At 45.9% G+C, this 19,263-nt stretch overlaps 1 protein-coding gene across 4 annotated transcripts in view; it reads right to left on the bottom strand.

Moving 5' to 3' along the window:
• magi3a (membrane associated guanylate kinase, WW and PDZ domain containing 3a) overlaps window positions 1–19,263 on the bottom strand; it is a 200,941-nt gene that overhangs the window by 17,205 nt on the left and 164,473 nt on the right. For all 4 annotated transcript variants that reach the window (XM_033628244.2, XM_033628243.2, XM_033628242.2 and 1 more), the window contains exons 9-13: window positions 13,180–13,380; window positions 8,357–8,983; window positions 1,588–1,619; window positions 730–994; window positions 292–386 (exon numbers count right to left, since the gene is read on the bottom strand). In XM_033628244.2, the coding sequence (XP_033484135.2) occupies window positions 292–386; window positions 730–994; window positions 1,588–1,619; window positions 8,357–8,983; window positions 13,180–13,380 (1,220 nt within the window). The remainder of the gene's footprint in view (window positions 1–291; window positions 387–729; window positions 995–1,587; window positions 1,620–8,356; window positions 8,984–13,179; window positions 13,381–19,263) is intronic.

Below are 19,263 nucleotides of genomic sequence, written 5' to 3'. Positions count from 1 at the left end.
GAGCACGAGGACTGACCGGCGTTATTGTAAATAAACAGTTGAAATCCTCTCAAGTTGCTTTGAGCATTTGATGCCTCATTTCCTATGTGCAAAATACAGTTTTTCTCCCTACTGTCCTGCAGCAAGAGCAGATATTCCCACAATTTATCTGAACGCAGCTCAAATATTGATTCGCTTGCTGCCTGACTGCTTTTTTTTTTTTTTTTTTTTAATAGTATCTGAGGGTTTGGGATTCCAGCAGCACGTCAAGCCTGGTTGTAAACGGCTGGACCGTGCCGGGCTGATACCTACCGGCTGATCCGGCCCCTCGCCTCCGAGGACTCTGAAGCCAAAGCCCGACTCCTGGTTCCTTTTGATGAACACATCCAGGTCCTTTGTGTTAGGAGCTGCAGAGAGGGGAGACAGGATTTAATTTACAACTGTCATGAAAGACAAAAGACATTAATTATGCTGTCTGTGTGTTTGGCATGTGGGCAGTGTGTGTTTTGTATAATGCAGTGGTCTCAGCCTGCGATCAAGGCCAGGGATGTCTGAAATTATTTAGTTAGTTTAAGAAATATTTGATTCAAATAATGAATATCTTGCCAGGATAACTGAGATCTTTAGCTTTCCTTCGTCAGATAAAATGCCCTGGAGGAGGAGGAGGAGGATGGAGGACCTTTGTTTTCCAACAGGCATCCTGAGCTACAGCGGCTGAGACCCTTCATGCATTACATCACGTGCACTTACGCTTGCTGTCCAACAAAGCCTTGGACTTGAGGTAGAGCTCAGACGCGTCCGGTTTGGGTGAAGACGAGCGCAGCGTGTTGGTAGGGAAAGGGAGCGGGTTGGGGGCCACGTCGGGCTGACCGAGGGCCTCTGTGCTGTTAATCATCTCCTGTCGCTGCGGCTGTGTGATGGGCTGAGAGAGTGGATGGGGCAGCTGCTGGGGGGTGGGATGAGGAGCCGGTTGAGGAGTTGGCTGGGTTATGGCTTGGGACATGGGAGCCGTGCACTGCAACACAGAAACAAGAGCTGTGATGTATTCAGGTCCATAACTGACCACAAAAATCAATCCCTTATTGTACATACTGTTTTAATGTCTCTGATAGAAATGTAGCTGAGGCAGGAAAGTGTATTCAAGGTGGGCTTACCCTCCAGAATGCTGATTCAAAAAGTACCTCTTAATTTCTAAAAACAGTGCAACCACACATTTGTAATTCCATGTTGAACCAATAAAACAGTATGAGTAAGCCTGTTGCTGCTCCTCGCTATTTTAAGAGTGCGGCATGGAGGAGCAGCGCAGGAACAAGCTGTTGAACATGGCATATCATCTTAAACACCCATACGCAGGGGGATGTTAAGTTGCTGTTTGCCAGGAGCCAGCATATTTACCCACATGCAGTTCCAGAAATAACAGCCTGGCTAATGTGGGCTCACTGAATAATGTAGCTAACAACAGCTTCCACAGCACACACACACACAGTGAGCGGTGCTCACGGGTAACCAAGTTAAAACCTTTTTCTTTTGAATAATTCAGTGGCAGTTTTATCATCAGTGTTTGTTTCGTGCTGCGAAATGGAGGAAACATTACAAAGATCAACTTACTGGTTTTAGAGATTTCACAGGAGACGTCTGACCTGTAAGAGGAGAGGTAGAGGTGGACGTTACAGTCTGAATACAATTACATAGGAGGACAACAATAGACATCTGTGTAGGCATGTGGCTTAAAGGCTTAGAGGAGGAGCTGTACTTTGCATCTTTACTCACTCTGCTGACCTGTTGACCCTCAGCATCACAGTTACACTCTTAGAAACAAAGGTGCTAACAAGAACCACACAGGATTCTTCTTGTCCCCATAAGAGGACTCTTTTTGGTTCCAGGTAGCATCTTTTACAACTGTGCAACCTGGAACCCATTCAGAGGGTTCTACCTAGATCCTTACTTGCTTATGGTAGTCCATCGTATCCGATGATGACATTCTACTTCTTCTTCTGGTGAGTCCTGAGGTGACTATGAAGTCCAATGCGTGAGCCACAAGGTCTATTACAGTGAGGGCATATGAAGTCAGTAATTGTTGTCGCCTTGGCTGCAGTGATCATCTTCTTCCCCTGGCACTTCCTTTCCCTCGCCTCACTCCTCTCCTCTTCCAGGTGTTGAATGCCAGCAAAGTCTCCTCCAGAGAGGACGGTTCGTGGCAGTGCTTTCCAGCTGTGTGTACTGTATCCCACACTTCTTGAGCATTGTTTTGAGCTGGTCCTTGTATCTCCGCTTTTGACCTCCTGCAGATCGCTGACCATGGCGTAACTGACCATACAGCAGTTGCCGTGGAAGTCTGTCCTCTGTCATCCTGATGGTGTGGCCAACCCACCGCAGTTGGTATTGAAGAAAAGTGGCCTCCATGCTCTTGGTACCAGTTCTCTTCAGGACTTCTGTGTGTGGTACACGGTTGCGCCAGGTTAGTCCGAGGATGGGCTGGAGACATTTGATGTGGAAGTTCTCCAGCTGATGGATGTGACGGCGATACAGACTCCACGCTTCACAGCCATAGAGTAGAGTGGAGACACAGATAGCTTGGTAGACTGCAACCTTGGTCTGTATGCTCCTTATTCAGGAAAACCCTCTTGCGCAGCCTAACGAAGGAAGCTGAGGCAGCCCTTATCTGGTTTTGGACATCATTGTCCATGCTGCAGGTTTCGGAGATGATGCTCCCAAGATATTTGAAGTCTGGGACCATTGCTACCTAGAACCAAACACCCCAGCACATACTGGATGCGTCTCGCTGCAGCTCGTCAACAGACTTGACCACACAAAGTTGTTGTTACTGAAAGATCTGCACCTCTTCCACCTCGTGTGGACACTCACTAATTAAACTTGACTTCTCACCTGAAGAGCCGATCTCCAGAGCTGTGACTCGCCAGGTAATATCTTTTTGGACATTATCTTTATAAAGACGAGATCGTGGGTCGTTTAGCTCGGGATATTTCTCAACCTCAACGAGTCTCTCCTCATCCATTCTTCGTCACACTCAAGACACAGCAACAGCTACAGAGTTCTCTTTATACATCAGTGGTGAGGAGAGAAGTCGAGCTCCTACGGGAGTTGGTATGTACAAGCAGAGCGAGTGGGGAAAAACGCAATAATAGGACAGTTTATTTTTTGACACGCGCCATTTGCCGCCGGTATTTTGGCCTCTACACCTCGAACCATCTGTGAAAGGTTCCACCTAGAACCCTTCTATGAGACAGGGTTCCCAAAGGAATGGAAAACCTAGAAAAGTTATCTCACAGACTCATTTTTCCAGGCCTGGAAAGTCGTGAAATTAGTCGAAATCATTTAAAGTTTCGGAAAAGTCATGGAATTTTCTTTCTTTCTAAACTTCCACGTCCTCTTTAAAAGCATGTGCCTACATTCCTATGTTGCTGCATTGTTTTTCACTCTCGCATCCAATTTGTTTGCAGAAAGATATTCACACATCCAACTGTCTCAGATGCAGAAATGTTTGAAAATATCACTTGAGTCTTTGAACAGAAAATCCAGCACACTGCTCTTGCTCAACTTCACAATGTATTAGTAACACAAACTTTTCAGTCCTACTGTACTGGACCTTTGTCAAGAGTGTTCAGCACCATTACTCACAACACTGAGCTTAAATACAATGGGTGAAATGGGTAGAGCAGTTTCTATTTAAGCTCACTGTAATGGTGTAATAATGGTGTTGAACACTCGTGACGAAGGTCCAGGAGGACTGAAAAGTCAGTGTTATGAATAAATTGTGAAACTGATCGAGAGCAGTGTGCGGGACTTTCTCTTCAAACACCGTAAAAATATGTTTCTAATCAAATGCATTGAGAATACACCGACAGTATAATCAGTCCCCCTTGAAATTCAGTGCCAGATTGATTTACCTTTACTGTTTCAGGTGCGGCAGGGTTGGGAACCAAAACTGGGCTTGTATGACATAAAATGATGGTAAAGAAACTACGGCAGAACACATGTTTTCAGATAAATAAATATTTAAAAATACCATCTGAAACATGTAAACATTTGGATATCTGAGAGTGAGGATCTTTGAAAACCCACGCTTGAACTCTTTCTTCCAAATAAGGGTTCTTACTCCAACCCTTACCTTTACAAAAAACCCTTGAAGAGTTGTTTCTTCAAAAAGGGGTTCTTTGTGCGCAAATGTGTCTGGGTAGAACCATCCCCTCAGAAAGAACCCTTACTTCTAAGAGTGAACCTCCTCTCCATCTTTTTATGCAGACGTTCTCTGCACCTCGTTCGAAGTCTTTCAGAATTCAGTGCCTCAGGTTTCCAAACTGATTTTTAATACCTGGCTCTGCTCTCCTCTCTGCCAGTGAATCACGGTGTAACTCCACCAGTAGGGGCCAGTATACTCCAGTAGCAGAGATGGTTTGCATGTCACCACAGGGTGGGAGACACAGAGGTGACCCTAGGCCATGGGAAACATGCACTTCTCTGGGTTAAACCTGCCAGCTGTTTGCCACAGTGCGCACTCTCACTCTGCAGCTTCTAATAACCAGTTTGTGAGTGTCATCAACAGAATTACGTAAATGATTTAATGAATGTTGCTGAATGAATAAATGTGTAGGAGACATTACTCTGTTTGATTTAATTCCTTTTCAGATAGTAGTGACGCAGAACTACTGATGATATCTCCCTGCTCATTTGATATCATAAGCACTGACTGCAGTACATATCCCACGGGGAAGGGGACTGTGTCTCATTTCCAGATTTAAATCCAGAACAGGGATCAGGGCCAAATAATTTCCTGTTTCATTTCTCTCTGCTGCTGCTGTCATCAGGAGGGAGTTGTAGCCTCTGGCTGGGAGCAAAGCCTAACCTAATCCTGGTTTATTGGTGACTTGAGGGAAGCCCTGCAGCGATGCTCCTTTTAGTCCTGGAAAGCTGTGATCTTCTGCCCCTTTTTAAGCAGTAACACACACACATGATGCATATGCACGCGCAAAAAAAAAAAGAAATACATATAAGGCTGGCACAACTGGGCGAGAAGTTAATAACAGCAGCACACACGCAGACACAGGACAAGCCCCTGGAGCTGCGAGCAGAGCCCAGCTGAGTGCATCTGATATGTGGGTGCAACACTGATCTCTGGAATCTAGGCTACTGCACTGCAGTAAAGACAAAAAGGAACAAGCCCTTCAAGTCGCTGAGAGCCCAGAGTGAGAAGAAGGGCAATGATTACCCACCATGCTCTGCCTCTCCTCCCTTCCTTCTCTCTTTCTCTCTGAGCAGCAAGTGAATCACTGAGACTGCCATCTCTCCTCGCCTTCCCAGCACAGCTCACCATGTGACTAAGCATGACTTCCTCCCTGTTTGGGAAGGTGCACGGTGGGTGATGCAGAGTTGGTGTGGACCGGAGCGTGAAATTGCTTTATTTAACATTGGGACAATCTGTGTGCCCAAGCAATACCTCCAGAAAACCACGATCCAACCTGTTATTTATAAATTAAAACGCGCTACGTGTTACACTACATCTCGCCTCAACTGAGTCGACCTTTGTCAGCGCTTGTATAACAATGTTGCTTTCTCTCTTAAAGACGTATTTCACTGCTGGAAAGACGGTCTTTTAAAAAAACTGGACTGTATATGCCAAAGAGAGACATAAACACTTTGAAAATGGCTGCGGCATTTGCTTTTTCTCAAGTGTGTAGTTAAATTCCAGCAGAACACTTGAATTGTACACAGACATTTGCAATTTTAATACATTTTTATTGCTAGTCATTGCTGCTTTTTATATATAACCACCTTTTCTTAACAGTCATGTCTGTGTTTTAAGCCCAGTTCAGACCAAAGAGCAGCGACAAGATGAAACCGTTTTAGAACGTTGCAGAGAAAAGTTGCAGCGGTGTGAACTGGCCGTCTGAGTTCGACTCAAGCCGGCTGATGGTGTCACCCGCAACTCAGCTGGTCAAATCGCCGGCGGCTGGTTTTGGAGCGTGAAGCACGTCACCTGCTTCTACAGCCAATCGGCTTGTAGTTAAGTCCGCTGGTCAAGTCAAAATGGCCGCAGACGGTGTGTTTGCTTGTTGCAGAAGGTGCTCCATCCCCGCTGAGCCCTCTGTTTCTGTGCTCACGTGTGCCGGCATCGAATGGTGGGTCGCTGCTGCTGCTGCTGCTGCCAATGCCCCTCACACACACACACACACACACACACATTCTCATTGACTCACTAATTGGTGCCGGTTATTTATAATATTGTGGTGTATTATTATGAATACAGTCCATCTGATGCTTGTTTTGTTTCTACCGTTTGATCACTACTACAAATGCAGCTGTAGCCAGTATCTCACTATCACGACTCTAATTCATATTTTAAGAAGCAACAAATTATATCCAGCCACAAAATAAACCTGAAAAGCTGCAAATCAGAACAGAAGTACAGAGAGTTGTTGCATAGAGATGATACACTGTCTCATCTAGTTGCATTAAGCCTGATTTATGGTCCTGCGTTAAATCAACGACGTCGCTACGTCGTAGGGTATGTGGCTACGCAGAAGGCTCGCCGTAGCCCCTGGCGTAGCCTGACGTGCACCTCCCCAAAAATGTCACCACACGTCGAGGCAACGCAGACCCAGTGCAGACCGAGAGGGCTGTGATTGGTTTGCTTGGTAGCAACGCATTTCCGGTTCCGTATTTCCAGATTGCGCCATCCCCGCCATCTTTAAACATCTTCTGCTGCGATGTAGATGTTGCAGTACTAAGGCCCATTTATGCTCAACGTTCAATACGGATACGGATACGTTCATTTCTCTGTGACTGGAAAAGCTGGAAGCTAAACAAAGAATCAACTAGAGACGACGATAACCATTCAGGAAAGGAACGCAGCCTCCTATCGCTCTGGCGGTGAATTGCACCGCGACAAAACGGAGTGACGGAGAAGTTCAAAGGGTTCACGACGGCGTCACGGCAACGACGTAGGTACGTCGTAGGTACGCCGCAGGACCATAAATCAGGCTTTAGTGTGAACTGGCAGGTTGTTAGAACGTTGCAGAACGGAGCTTTGCAAGTAGTTGCCTGTTTCAACTTGTCTCCTTGCAGATAGGACTTGGGACTTGAATCAGGACGTGTCAGTCTTGATTTGGGACTTGCGTGCAAAGACTTGCAAAACATCATGGTCCCACCCCTACTATTTAGATGTAGGTTAGAGCTTAGATCCTCTGCCCGAGCCCGAGCCCGACCCACACCCAACCCGACCCATGGGCCGGGTCGGGCTGTAATTTCCCACCACCATCCTCGTACTCGGACTGGTTGGGCTCCTCATAATAGACCTAGGCTATGGAACCAACTACTTATCACACCTGGGGGGGGGGCCCTTGACGGCGCCACTGGCCCCACACGAGTTGTCAACGGTGACAATGTGTGTGTCGGCTTCGTTGAGTATACCAAGTGCAGACCGATGCTGGTATATCACAGCACAGAGAGACGGGGACCTCGACACTTAACAGGCACATGACAAAGGCTTGCCATGGAAAGAAAGACGAGAGTCAGCCTTCAATGTCCACGTTCGTATCCTTAAAAAAATGGCGGGTTTCAACCGGGCTCGGGCTCGTAATTACAATTAAAGGGACGGGCCGGGCTCGGACAGAACATGCCCGATCTAAGCCCCCCCGAAAACAATATGGTGGCAGGCTGGTACCAAACGATTTTGTTTTACAGTTAAAAAGTAGGCTAAAAAAACAAAAAACAAAACAACAAAAAAAACATTTTGGGTGAGAAATAGGCAACACAGTGACAGAATCTTGGTTCATATTTTATCAGCACTACTTAGTTTATCTGCTTTGATACTCTTTGTTTTCTAATGTGTTTTCTAATGCATAATTACGTATCTGTAGTTTGAGCAACAGCCCCAGAGCCAGCAAAATTCTGCCTTATGACGCCATGTGGGCGCTGGCAAGATGGAGAGAAACTTCACATAGTTCATTTACACATAGTGCCCACATTGCTATGATAAAAAACTTGGCAGAACATCTGAACAGTATCCCTTTAAGAAATTAATTTCAAACACTAGCAGGTGGGCTTGTCACCTCTGTTGTTTCACTCATTATTTCCTTTTGGGAAATGGAAAGTAAGAGACAGACAGGCTGCAGGTGACACAAAGCTGTGTGGGGATTTAAATGATTTCACAAGCGTGGGACTAAAAGCTCCAGACTATCTCTGGGCACTAACACCTGTTTGTTTTCTGAACAGTAACCTGAGCAGATTAATACAGACAGCAGCGAGTTAACAAAAGAGATGTCACAGCGTCAGCACTGTAACCCTGCCAGCTGCGACATACCTCTAAGGATTAAGGCTCTACCTGCGGCTGCAGTGTGACACATTTCTGCCAACTCACCTCCTCTCAGCACCAGCACGTTGACCTCGCTGCCCACAGGCAGGTCTTTGAGGATGTCCACCACCTGGGAGTGGCTCAACGTCTGGACATTCTGCCTGTTGATCTCCTTGATGACGTCACCCTTCAACAGACCGCGGCACCACTGGGCGTCCAGGATCATCTTCACCTTTTGACCCAGGGGACAATCTGCAATGGCGAAGCCGAAACCTCCAGGACCTTTCACCAAGGGCACGCTCACAAGCTCCGGCTGCAACAGAGTGGGATCGGGGCCTTCTTGGTTGGGGATGTGAGGAACGTGGTGGTGGTGTTGGTGAGAATGGTGGTGATGGCGTCCTCCGTTGATCATGGGCAGTACTGCAGCGGTCTGCCTGGGGAGGGTGCCTCCATCTGGGACTGTGTAGTGCGGGTCCTGTGGTGTGGAGGTGGAGGGGGAAGGGGAAGTGTCCTTGGAGGTGGAGAGGCCTCCTGAGGCCTCCTCACTGCTGCTGGAGTCCTCAGGCAGCGGGTAGCCGCGGCACAGGACCATGTCCACGTACTGGTTGATGGGGATGGACTGGAACATCTGCACCACATCAGCGTGAGTCTTCCCCAGCACACATGCCCCGTTGATGTCCACGATCACGTCACCTACAAACAACAACGAGCTGTTACACATTTTGTGGAATGACGGTGGGGACTGTGTTAACGAAATCACCACACTAAGGCTGCAACTAACGATAATTTTCATTGTCGATTAGTCGATAAGTTGTTGTGAAGAAACCAGAAAATATTCACATTTAAGAACATGGAATCTTTCTTGAAAAATTAAACCAATTAATCGATTATCAAATTAGTTGACGATTAATTTAACAGCTGACACAGGTCATGAAATTCCTGGAAATATTATGAAACAGAAAAACCTGCAAATGGTTTGGCACTAACAGAATGTTTTGGAAAAGTTTTGAATATAGATTGCGTTGGATATTGTTTAACATATGTTCATAAAAATCCCCAAACTTTGCTAACTCTGTGCAAAATATGTTCCTTGTATCACTTTTTTAAAATCAAGTGGTGCACTGCGTGACTGTTGAAACTGCCACAGTAGTTAGTAAGTTAGCACGCGCTAGCAGTTTGCTTATCGGAAAATGCCTGGGAAAGTTGAGTGTTTATAATGTATGGCTTTCAAATAACAAATATTATATCCTCCTGTGACCTGAGCTTTTGCTAAGTATGCATTTTTAATTTCTCCTAGCTATCTGGGATCAGTAGGACCCAAAGAGTATAAAAAACTAAACACGCAATAACAAAGTCCCAATGTCCTCAGCGAGACGATAATAAAGTGCCAATGTCTTCAGACGAGTACTTCCTGATTAACAGCGTCTTGTCTTGTTACTGTTGCTAAAATTGGTCAAATTTGTTGCCAAGACAAAAAGCATCAAGACACCCAAAAGGCTGCTCAACACGCTGCCAGCATCAGCATGTTTTACGTCTGTCGTAGCGAGGCCAGATATGGCCTGTGTATGTGTAGACATAAAGGCGCTCCATAACATATCTACGTTACATCTTTGCTATAATTCCTGTTTTATGGCGAGCATACATAATTAAGAGCCCATTATCGCACCCTGAGATCACTCTATAGGCCTATATTTCAAACTACCTAATAGATTCATAGAAATCGGGTAAATTATTACAGAAAATTTTTGAAAATTAATTGGTAAAGATGTGTGGGAACCCTGTTGACAGCTCATCGATAAGTGCTTGCAGCTCTGCAGTACACCGAGGCATATGTAAAGATGTACAATACTAATGTGGCTGTTATCCCAGTAAATTAAATGATAATTATCTGGACTGCATACTGTAAGTGAAATCTCTGTTTCTCCTCCTCTGTCCGACCCTTGATAAAACTCAAGGATGTTAATGGGGACGGAGAGAAGGAGCGCGAGTATAAAATAGAACAAGATCACTGACATGCCGCTCTCCTCTTCCTCCTTTCATCTCCCTATAAGAGGGGGGTGACTCTCATCACCCCTGCCCCGGCTGAGATATCAGCCTGGATGGTCGGCTGAATTGCTGACTGGCCAGTTGGCTAAAAGCCCAGTGGAGGATTCAGCCCGCCTACACAATCAATACCCTCTCCTACAGTAGCAAACACAGCGCTCCATATCCCGATGTAGTGCCTGCTCAGAACCCACTCCACGTACCTCTAATGACTTATCTAACGACTCAGCATCCATAAAACAACACTGGTAATGTAGGTAAAAGATAAGAGTCTCAGAAACTTAAAACACTGGACTCATAGCATAAATAAATGCTCGAGGCGCAGCAGTCAGAAAGTCTTAAATCCGGAAGAAGGTTACATGAAGTTTCAGTTCAGTGGGCGCAATGAAATTAATTACATTCATTTCTCTGGTTTAATCAATTATCCTCCTTCTCAAGGGAAATGAAACATTGAAAATAATTACTCTCCCTGTTCCACTTCCATGTTGATTCTCAGCAGCAGCGCTGGTGTCGCAGTAAGAGCATTCAGTACAATCAATATAAGTGTAATGTGAATCCTGAAGCACTTCACTAACAGTAATTCAAATTATGGCTGGAAGAATATCAGATTTTCGACACGATAAGATTATGTGGCCGACAGAGAGTCTGTAACCATAACTGTACAAATATGTTAGAAAAGAGCAATTACACTTAGAGGTCCAGTGTGTGGGATCTAGAGGGATATATTGGCAGAAACTGAATATGATTCAACGAAGTCTGTTTTCTTTAGTGTATAATCACCTGAAAATAAATATTGTTGTGTTTTCGTTACCTTAGAATGAGCTGTTTATATCTACACAGGGAGCTGGTGTTCGTCCACGGAGTGCACCAACAGACAAACCAAACACTTGCTCTACATAGGGCCATTCATGTTTTCGCATCAGCCACCGTAGTCAGCAGCCCCTCCACAACGAGCAGCGTCAGAAAAACACATTTTTTTTTACATGTGAACCTGCTTTATTTAATGTTTTTACTGTTTTAAATCACTTGGTGTTTGTTTTGGAGAGGAACAGACCTCTGTGGATAATTCATCTCCTGGTAAAAACCTCCTGAACAGTGAATATTGAAGAAATTCTAATCAGGAGAAGTTTCAGCTGGTTGCAATTTGTAATCCTCACCACTAGATGCCACTAAATCCCCCTAAAATCTAACACTGCTTGTTCGATGGACAGTGAAAAGGCAACCAGATGGCACTGGGAGAACAGCAAAAAATGGAAATGATTTAAAGCTCTAGTGTGTGGGATGTGGTGGCATCTAGTGTTGAGGTTGCAGATTGCAACCAACTGAAACTTCAGACGAGACGAGTTGAAACAGGCAACTACTTGCAGCACGCCATTCTGCAACGTTCTAAAAACCTGCTGGGTCACACCAATGCAACTAGATGAGACAGTGTATCATCTCTATGCAACAACTCTCTGTACTTCTGTTCTGATTTGCAGCTTTTCAGGTTTATTTAGTGGCTGAATATAATTTGTAGCTTCTTAAAATATGAATTAGAGTCGTGATAGTGAGATACTGGCTACAGCTGCATTTGTAGTAGTGATAAAACGGTGAAAAACAGAAACAAAACGAGTATCAGATGGACTGTGTTCATAATAAATACGCTGGCACATCGTGAGGACAGAAACAGAGTGGGGACCGAGCACCTGCCGCAACACGCCATCTGCGGTCATTCTGACTTGACCAGCAGACTTCACTACAAGCCGACTAGCTATAGAAGCAGGTGACGTGCTTTAAAACCAGCTGCTGGCGATTTGATCAGCTGAGTTGCAGGTGACACCATCAGCCGGCTTGAGTCCAGCTCAGACTGGCCAGTTCACACCGCTGCAACTCTTCTCTGTAATGTTCTAAAACCGTTTCATCTCCTCGCAAATCATTGGTCTGAACTGGTAAACAGCTCATTCTGAGGTAACAAAAACAAAATAATTCTTAGATTCAGGTGATTATACACTAAAGAAGACAGAGTCATGAATGCTCTTCTCCATTTCTGCCAATAGATCCCTCTAAATCCTGCACACTGGACCTTTAATAGGTGCCGGATTATTTACACAAAATTTATTATTAACGTGATATCAATATTTCATTTTTAAATGTCACAGTTATCACAAATTCCAGGATACTGACACACCCATAATCTCCAATCACCATGCAAGTGATATTAACACATACAATAAATGGGAGCCGCTGGGATGCGGGTGCTCCTACACTGAGTTTATAGAAAGCAGACTTGCAAAGCTACATGTGACACAAATGTCTGTGTGTGCTACATGTGCACATGATGCAGATAAGCAGTCCACAGAAAGACGCCCGCTCTGCAGGCCTATTAAACCTGTGATATACGGCTGCGTATAAAATCTGTGTGTCACCGTAAACTGGACACATGCTTTATTGACAGAAGTGTCCTTTTTTAGAGCTGCTCCACTGAACACTGTAAACTATAAACTTTTGCCTCAGCTTGATCGAGCAATGTGACATTCACAGAGCCTGTTTGGTGTTTTTTCTCCTCTGTTTGTTTGTGTTTACTCTGGGTACATAAAACTGTATTATGTACAGTACGTAGGGCTGATGCCAAGCCGAGTGTCTCTGTGTACATAGGCGTACATGCCATGCAAACATCACACACGTGAATGTGACTCTGGATTACGTTTTGTTTAGACAAGTAATAAAAGCCTATTTGTCTCCACGTAACTCTTCCTTCTAGCGTTTCCTCCTCGTGTGACTTTGCATTGCAGGCACGTCGGATGGCGTTGAACAGCTGATGCCGGAGTGCACTTTAATAAACAGTAGGCTCGTGGCGGGAACCCTACCTGAGGCGATCTTGTTGTCATGCGCAGCAGGCCCATCCGGAAGTACATTTTTGACCTGGAGGAACTCGTCTGGTCGGTCTCCTCCGATGATGGTGAACCCAAAACCCTGGGGGCTCTTTCTGAGTGCTGTCTGCAGCATGGAGCCCTGCAGCTGAGTCGGATCTCGCGTGAAGCCCCGCACTCCCCTGCCAGGCTCGTCTGCTGCGGGGATGACAGTGGAAAAAGAGGAGATTGACAAGAGGTAATGGAAAAGGAAATGAAGAAAAATATCTTTAATGGCCTAATTACTGTAATTACTCTATACTAAATTGCTTCTGCTGCTTCCGCCTCAACACATTGCACAGTTCCAGTCTGACAATAAATACTAGGATATAAAATTCAGCTTTTATAAATGAAGTCACAGCGGCATTGACTCTATAGATGAGCGCAGCATCTTTAAAGTTCACAGGTTTTTTCCGTGCTGTGGCTGTCTGTGTGGTATGTGAGCGTGCACGCGTGTGTGAAAAAGAGGCCTGGATATGAAGAGAAACTGAAAAGGCTTGCTCACAAATTGCCATCTGTCTCCATCATAACAACATTCGTGCGGTGACAATGTGTCTGACGGCACGTCGCTCACTGCTAGTAATTACACAAACGCTCTGAGAGAGTCGTAATTTAAGTGCAAACTCAAACAAATCACACACACACACACACACACACACACACACACACAAGAAACTTGCGAGTCGACTGCTCCGTTTGCAAAGCCAGTAAACACCCACTTATTGCAGGATGTCTATATTCTGCCCCAGCCTCACCGCAAACAACCAATTCCTTTCACTGCGGGGATAAATCTGTCCTGAAATGCGCCTGACATTTTCCAGGTAAACTTTTCATTGCAAATTTCTTTTGTGGCGCCTGCAGGATGTGTAAATGGGGCAACTTTTTAGAAGACAGGAAAGGGATTATATTAGACGGTGTGTGTGCGTGCATGCGCGGGTGTGTGTGAGAGAAAGAGAGTGAGATAAGAGCGATGAGACAGAGAGAGAAATAGAGTTAGCCTTGACAGAAAGAGGGAAATTCTAACTAAATCCTCGTCGCCCTTCCCCGTGGTGAGAGCCTATAAGATTGTGAGTTATGTGCTGTGTCCCTGCACACTGGGCTTCTTCTCTGGCAGTTCCCACACTGATAGATGGTGGGACATCAATCTCATTAGGGAGGGTACAGATAGAAGCTCCCCCTCCTCCTCCTCCTCCTCCTCCTCCTCCCCCCTGCCTCCAACACCACTCTCAACGTGTCATGGGATTGTGATTTGCATAATTGCGTTGCAATTGGCGGATGAACGTGACCGCACTGAAGAAGCAAAAAAAAGATTATGATTACCATGACACTCCTACATCAGAGCTGTGTCAGAGACATTTGCTCAAGACTGTGTATGTGTATTAATGTTGTGCAATCACATGTATGCAGATGCAATAACATGAAACTCCTCATGACGATTTAAAGGTCCAGTGTTCAGGATTTAAAGGGATATATTGGCAGAATTAGAATATAATAGGCTTGTTTTATTTTGTGTATAATCACTTCATAGATTTTCAGATGGGTTTAATGGTGAAAATGAGCTATATGGCTTATGGAAATACGGAACTCTGGGCGGCTCTCTGTCAGAAGACTCCACTTGCAAATATCCGCGTGGGACTGAGCTCGAAATGCGAAGCGCTGTCAATCACAAAGGGGTTCAGCCTTTTAGACAGTTCCTCCAATCATCATGCAGACACCGAGCGTCCTCTCCCGCTTACCGCTCCATTAGGTCCCAGGGAAGCTGAGCCTCCCTGGAAGTGACGATTTTGTCGCATTTATCCAATGACCGTCTCGCTTTGCTGCATGAAAGAAACCTGCTCAGCGCTGTCTCATAGGAATGCTCGGAGGCTCCACGACCACCATGCTGACACGAGAGTATGACAGGGAGATCGCATTTGAAAACTGGTGATAAACAGCTGACGTTTGAGCATCGTAGTCATGATGTGAAACGCATCCCAGTGCACGTTTAATGCAATGTGAATTCTTACTTTAATGTAAGTTCAATAGTGCATATTTGACCATTTCTTCTATGAAGTGTTAGGGGAAGATCAGCCTCCCTTGTTGTTTCAGAGCAATCGCCCCTGCTGCAGATGTGGGAAAGCACTTAAGGTGCGGACACACCAAACCGACACTAAAGAACTTGCGGCAATGAAAGCCAACTGTTGCGTCGTCTGCGTCGCCTCACGTCGCCCTGCGTCAGTTGCATTTGAACACACTACACGGACTACATCCGACGGCCAAGTGGCACGTACGTTCTGCGCCTGCGTGAGAGAGAGCGGAGTGATAGAGTGGTACATCCTGTCAGCCGAGGGGTTTCCTATCTGTGCAGCCGAGCACCGCAGCACCTCCACGGACTATTACATCCAGACGGTCCCGGTGTTTCCTCCGCAGGCTCCACTTCACTCAGCTGCCCGATAAACCCACTGCTTCTTCCCACTTTAACCTGAATAACAAACCAGGGCTCGGTGCTCCGGTTGAATCCAAACGGAGAGCCGGGGCTAGCTCAGAGACTAGCGGAGGCTAACTGGCTGTGCTTCCCTCTGGTCATGCTGCGGCTAACGCTCCACTAGCCTCACAGCTAGCTCCGGTTTGTTATTCAGGTTAAAATGGGAAGAAGCAGCAAACCTGTCGGGCAGCTGAGTGAAGTGGAGCCTGAGGAGGAAGCACCGGTTAGCCCCAGTTTCACTACAGGCAGATTCACTTGCTACAGGGGCGAGGAAATAAAACCACCTCTCTCACCGACAAGCTTCGGCGCCGATTCAACATGCTCAATTGGCCGAAAAGCCGGTGACACCAAAGTGCCGACAGTGAGGGACACACCGCAAAAACTAGGCCGACAGATGCTCACCGACGGCCCAACTTTGGTCGACGGCTGACCGTCGGCTTGGTGTGTCAGGGCCTTAAGACGTGAAGTCTCCGCTCACAATGGGCAGCTGGTGAACCTGAATTTGAGTGTTGGAGGGAGACTATCTTACTTGTTGTTAAACTTAACGGTGGCTTATTGCTGACATAAGACTGCCTGTATTAAGATGTTTTAATAGTGGTTTAATTTCACAACAGAGACAACAAATGTCGAGGGTCAGGGCAAACTGACAGAGAGGCCACTCAGATGATGCAGCAATGCGCTCATGTGCAGCAGAGAGCTGTGACTGGGAAGGGTTAGTGTGTGTACTTGTGCATCTTTTCAAGCTTCATGTCGAACCATTTTCCTTTAGCGTTTTGGATGATTGTTACAACAGAGGACACAGAGTTAACGGCACCCGTTGCCTCCTTCCAAGCCTTTGATTTACCTGTCTCTGACACACCAACACTAACAGAGGAAAATAAAAATGTTTTTCACAACCCCACTTCACCTAAAATAACTTCAATCTCAGCGGCGGACAAGTTATTTCTTTTTCTCCTTCTCCTTTGTTTGCTCCATGCTCGCAGGTCGACAGACAAACAAAACACTCAACCAAACACTGGCTCTAAATAGGGAACTCATGTTTTCATGATTTCAGAAGTTTATATGTACATAAGGAGCAGGTCCTAGTCGACGGATTCCGCCATGTTTCTACAGTCGCCCAGAGTGGACAAACCAAAAACTGGCTCTAGATAGGGACATTTGCGCTTTAGCCACCGCAGTTAGCAGCCCTGTCATGACGAGCAGTGTCAGAAAAATCTGATCCATTTGTTTGGAGAGGAAGAGATATTTTGGCTTCGAATAAAAACCTCCTGAACACTAAAAGAAATCGAACTGAAGAAGTTTCAACTGGTTAAAATCCTCGTCGCAAGATGCCACTAAATCTGAGATACTGCTCCTTTAAGGTGTGACCGTGTGTCTAATATGCATGTTTGATAGGATTTAGAACGTCGAGGCCTTCCATGTTCACACGCTCGCCAGCTCTGTTTCTCACATGATCACCATGAAAGCAATGCTGACAGAGAAGTAAAGCTGGAGCAGGGGGGGGGGCTATACACCAAAGCCATGTTTACATGATCTTGATTAAGCTGTGGGCCACAAAGGGACAGTCTGTGTTCTCGGGGGTGAAGTGATTATATGAAATGTCAGACAGGATTGTCAGCGCTGTAATTATGGCTGAGCATAGTGCTGCGCTTTGCTCCTGTGCTCTGCGGCATTGTCTGGGGGGGTCAGGCGAGCCAGCCTTGTCAAAACAGTGTTTAGATGCCACCTCACGTACGTCCACACACTTGCGCAAGACCACTACCCATTAATTCTCATTAACAAGGGTGGGAAGGTGCAGAGCGTGCACAGGGGAGGCAGTCGAAGCTGGAGGCGGTGGCACACGGAGGAAATATCAGCCGCAGACTGCAGAGAGGCTCAGCTGTGGGAGGTGGGGGTCTGCATGCAGCAGAGTGAGGCAGACAGCTCTGTCCGAGGGGCGTCTGAAACACAGAGGCTAGTTTGAATGCTAATGTGGTCATGCTTTGTGTGTAAGCACGCAGAAGAGTCTAATAATTCCTACTCGTGTTACAACAACGCAGGGCTGCCGCTTCTCGGAGCCTTACGTTGACTGAGAGGAGGGTGATTAGGCCAGCCGAGCGGCATCGTTCACCACAGGTGGTAAATGATGAACAGATGACCCAGCTGAAATGCAATTTATGATCATAAGTCACTCTCACCTCTTTCTCCTTCTCTGTCTCCTTCCCTTCCTCTGTTCTAAAGAGATCTTTGAACTGCGGTGAATGACTGGGGCAAAAGCACTTTCAAAGAGACCTCAGAGCTCTCCCTATTTCACAATCTACTTGTCAGAATGAATTCTGCCGCCCAGTGAAGCGCCGCTCCATTATTCAAATTGAATATCATTGCTTCAGAGGCTATGGAATGTTTATCAGCAGCCTGTCAACTGTTAGAACATCTTTCAGACAGTCATCTCAGCGTGAAGTAGATGATAAAAGTGCTCCAGTGTTTGGATAACACATTTAATACCTTGTTATATAGGTTTTATTCTCCATTGAACAGAAAGCTAAAACTATAAGGCCAGAACCTGTGTTTAAATAATGCTGTGTCTTTATACTCAACATCTGCACCTGTGCTGCAGCGTATGGAGCAGCAGGAAGACGAGGATACACAGCCAAATGTAAAAGGTATTCAGCTAGAGCACCGTTTATGTTCATATATTTATGCTTATCCTGATGGAGGTCACGGGTGTGCTGGAGCCTATCCCAGCTGACATTGGGCGAGAGGCAGGGTTCACCCTGGACAGATCACCAGTCTATCACAGGGCTGACACATAGAAACAACCAGTCACGCTCACATTCACACCTACGGACAATTTAGAGTCACCAATTATCCTGCATGTCTTTGGACTGTGGGAGGAAGCTGGAGCACCTGGAGGAAACCCACGCTAACACAGGGAGAACATGCAAACTCCACACAGAAGGGCTCCCCCACCCTGGGTTCATACCAGTAACCCTCTTGCTGTGAGGCAACAATGCTAACCACTGCACCACCATGCCACCCATTTATGTTATATTTGAAAATCATTAAGCATTCAGAGTCCAAATGTGACATTAAATCAGCAAAGAAACTAGTAAGACTGAAGCACGCCACGTCTGTGTCTTTGGGGGCGTCGGTGGCTTACTCGATAGAGCAGGCGCCCCATGTACAGGGCTGTTGCTGCAGCGGCCCGGGTTCGATTCCAACCTGTGGCCCTTTGCTGCATGTCATCCCCTCTCTCTCTCTCCCCCCTTCACTCTGAGCTTTCTTATCAATTAGATAAGATCAAAATTTGTTGGACGTTAAAATATAAATACAACCCCACACTGTGTCAATCATGATTACACACGCATACACATATCGCCCGGCCCTATATCAGGTGTTCAGTTTTCCTGGTCAGAACATTTTGTTTAGATGGTTTCAAGTCTGTTTTTCTGCTAGTGAAAATTAGCATTAGCATGATCACATTATAACCAGACTGTAAAAACACTGTGCTAACAAGCTAGCAGCTAGCATTAGGGTAAGTTCCACCCTCTCGTCCAAATATGGTCACTCTTTGTTGCTTCTGGCTCAAAAAATCCAAG

This window comes from Epinephelus lanceolatus, chromosome 8 (genome assembly GCF_041903045.1).
Source record: "Epinephelus lanceolatus isolate andai-2023 chromosome 8, ASM4190304v1, whole genome shotgun sequence".
In the NCBI taxonomy this organism is placed as follows: domain Eukaryota; kingdom Metazoa; phylum Chordata; class Actinopteri; order Perciformes; family Serranidae; genus Epinephelus; species Epinephelus lanceolatus.
The sequence above is the reverse complement of the archived record's forward strand: the minus strand, read 5'-3'. Positions and strand labels throughout refer to the sequence as shown.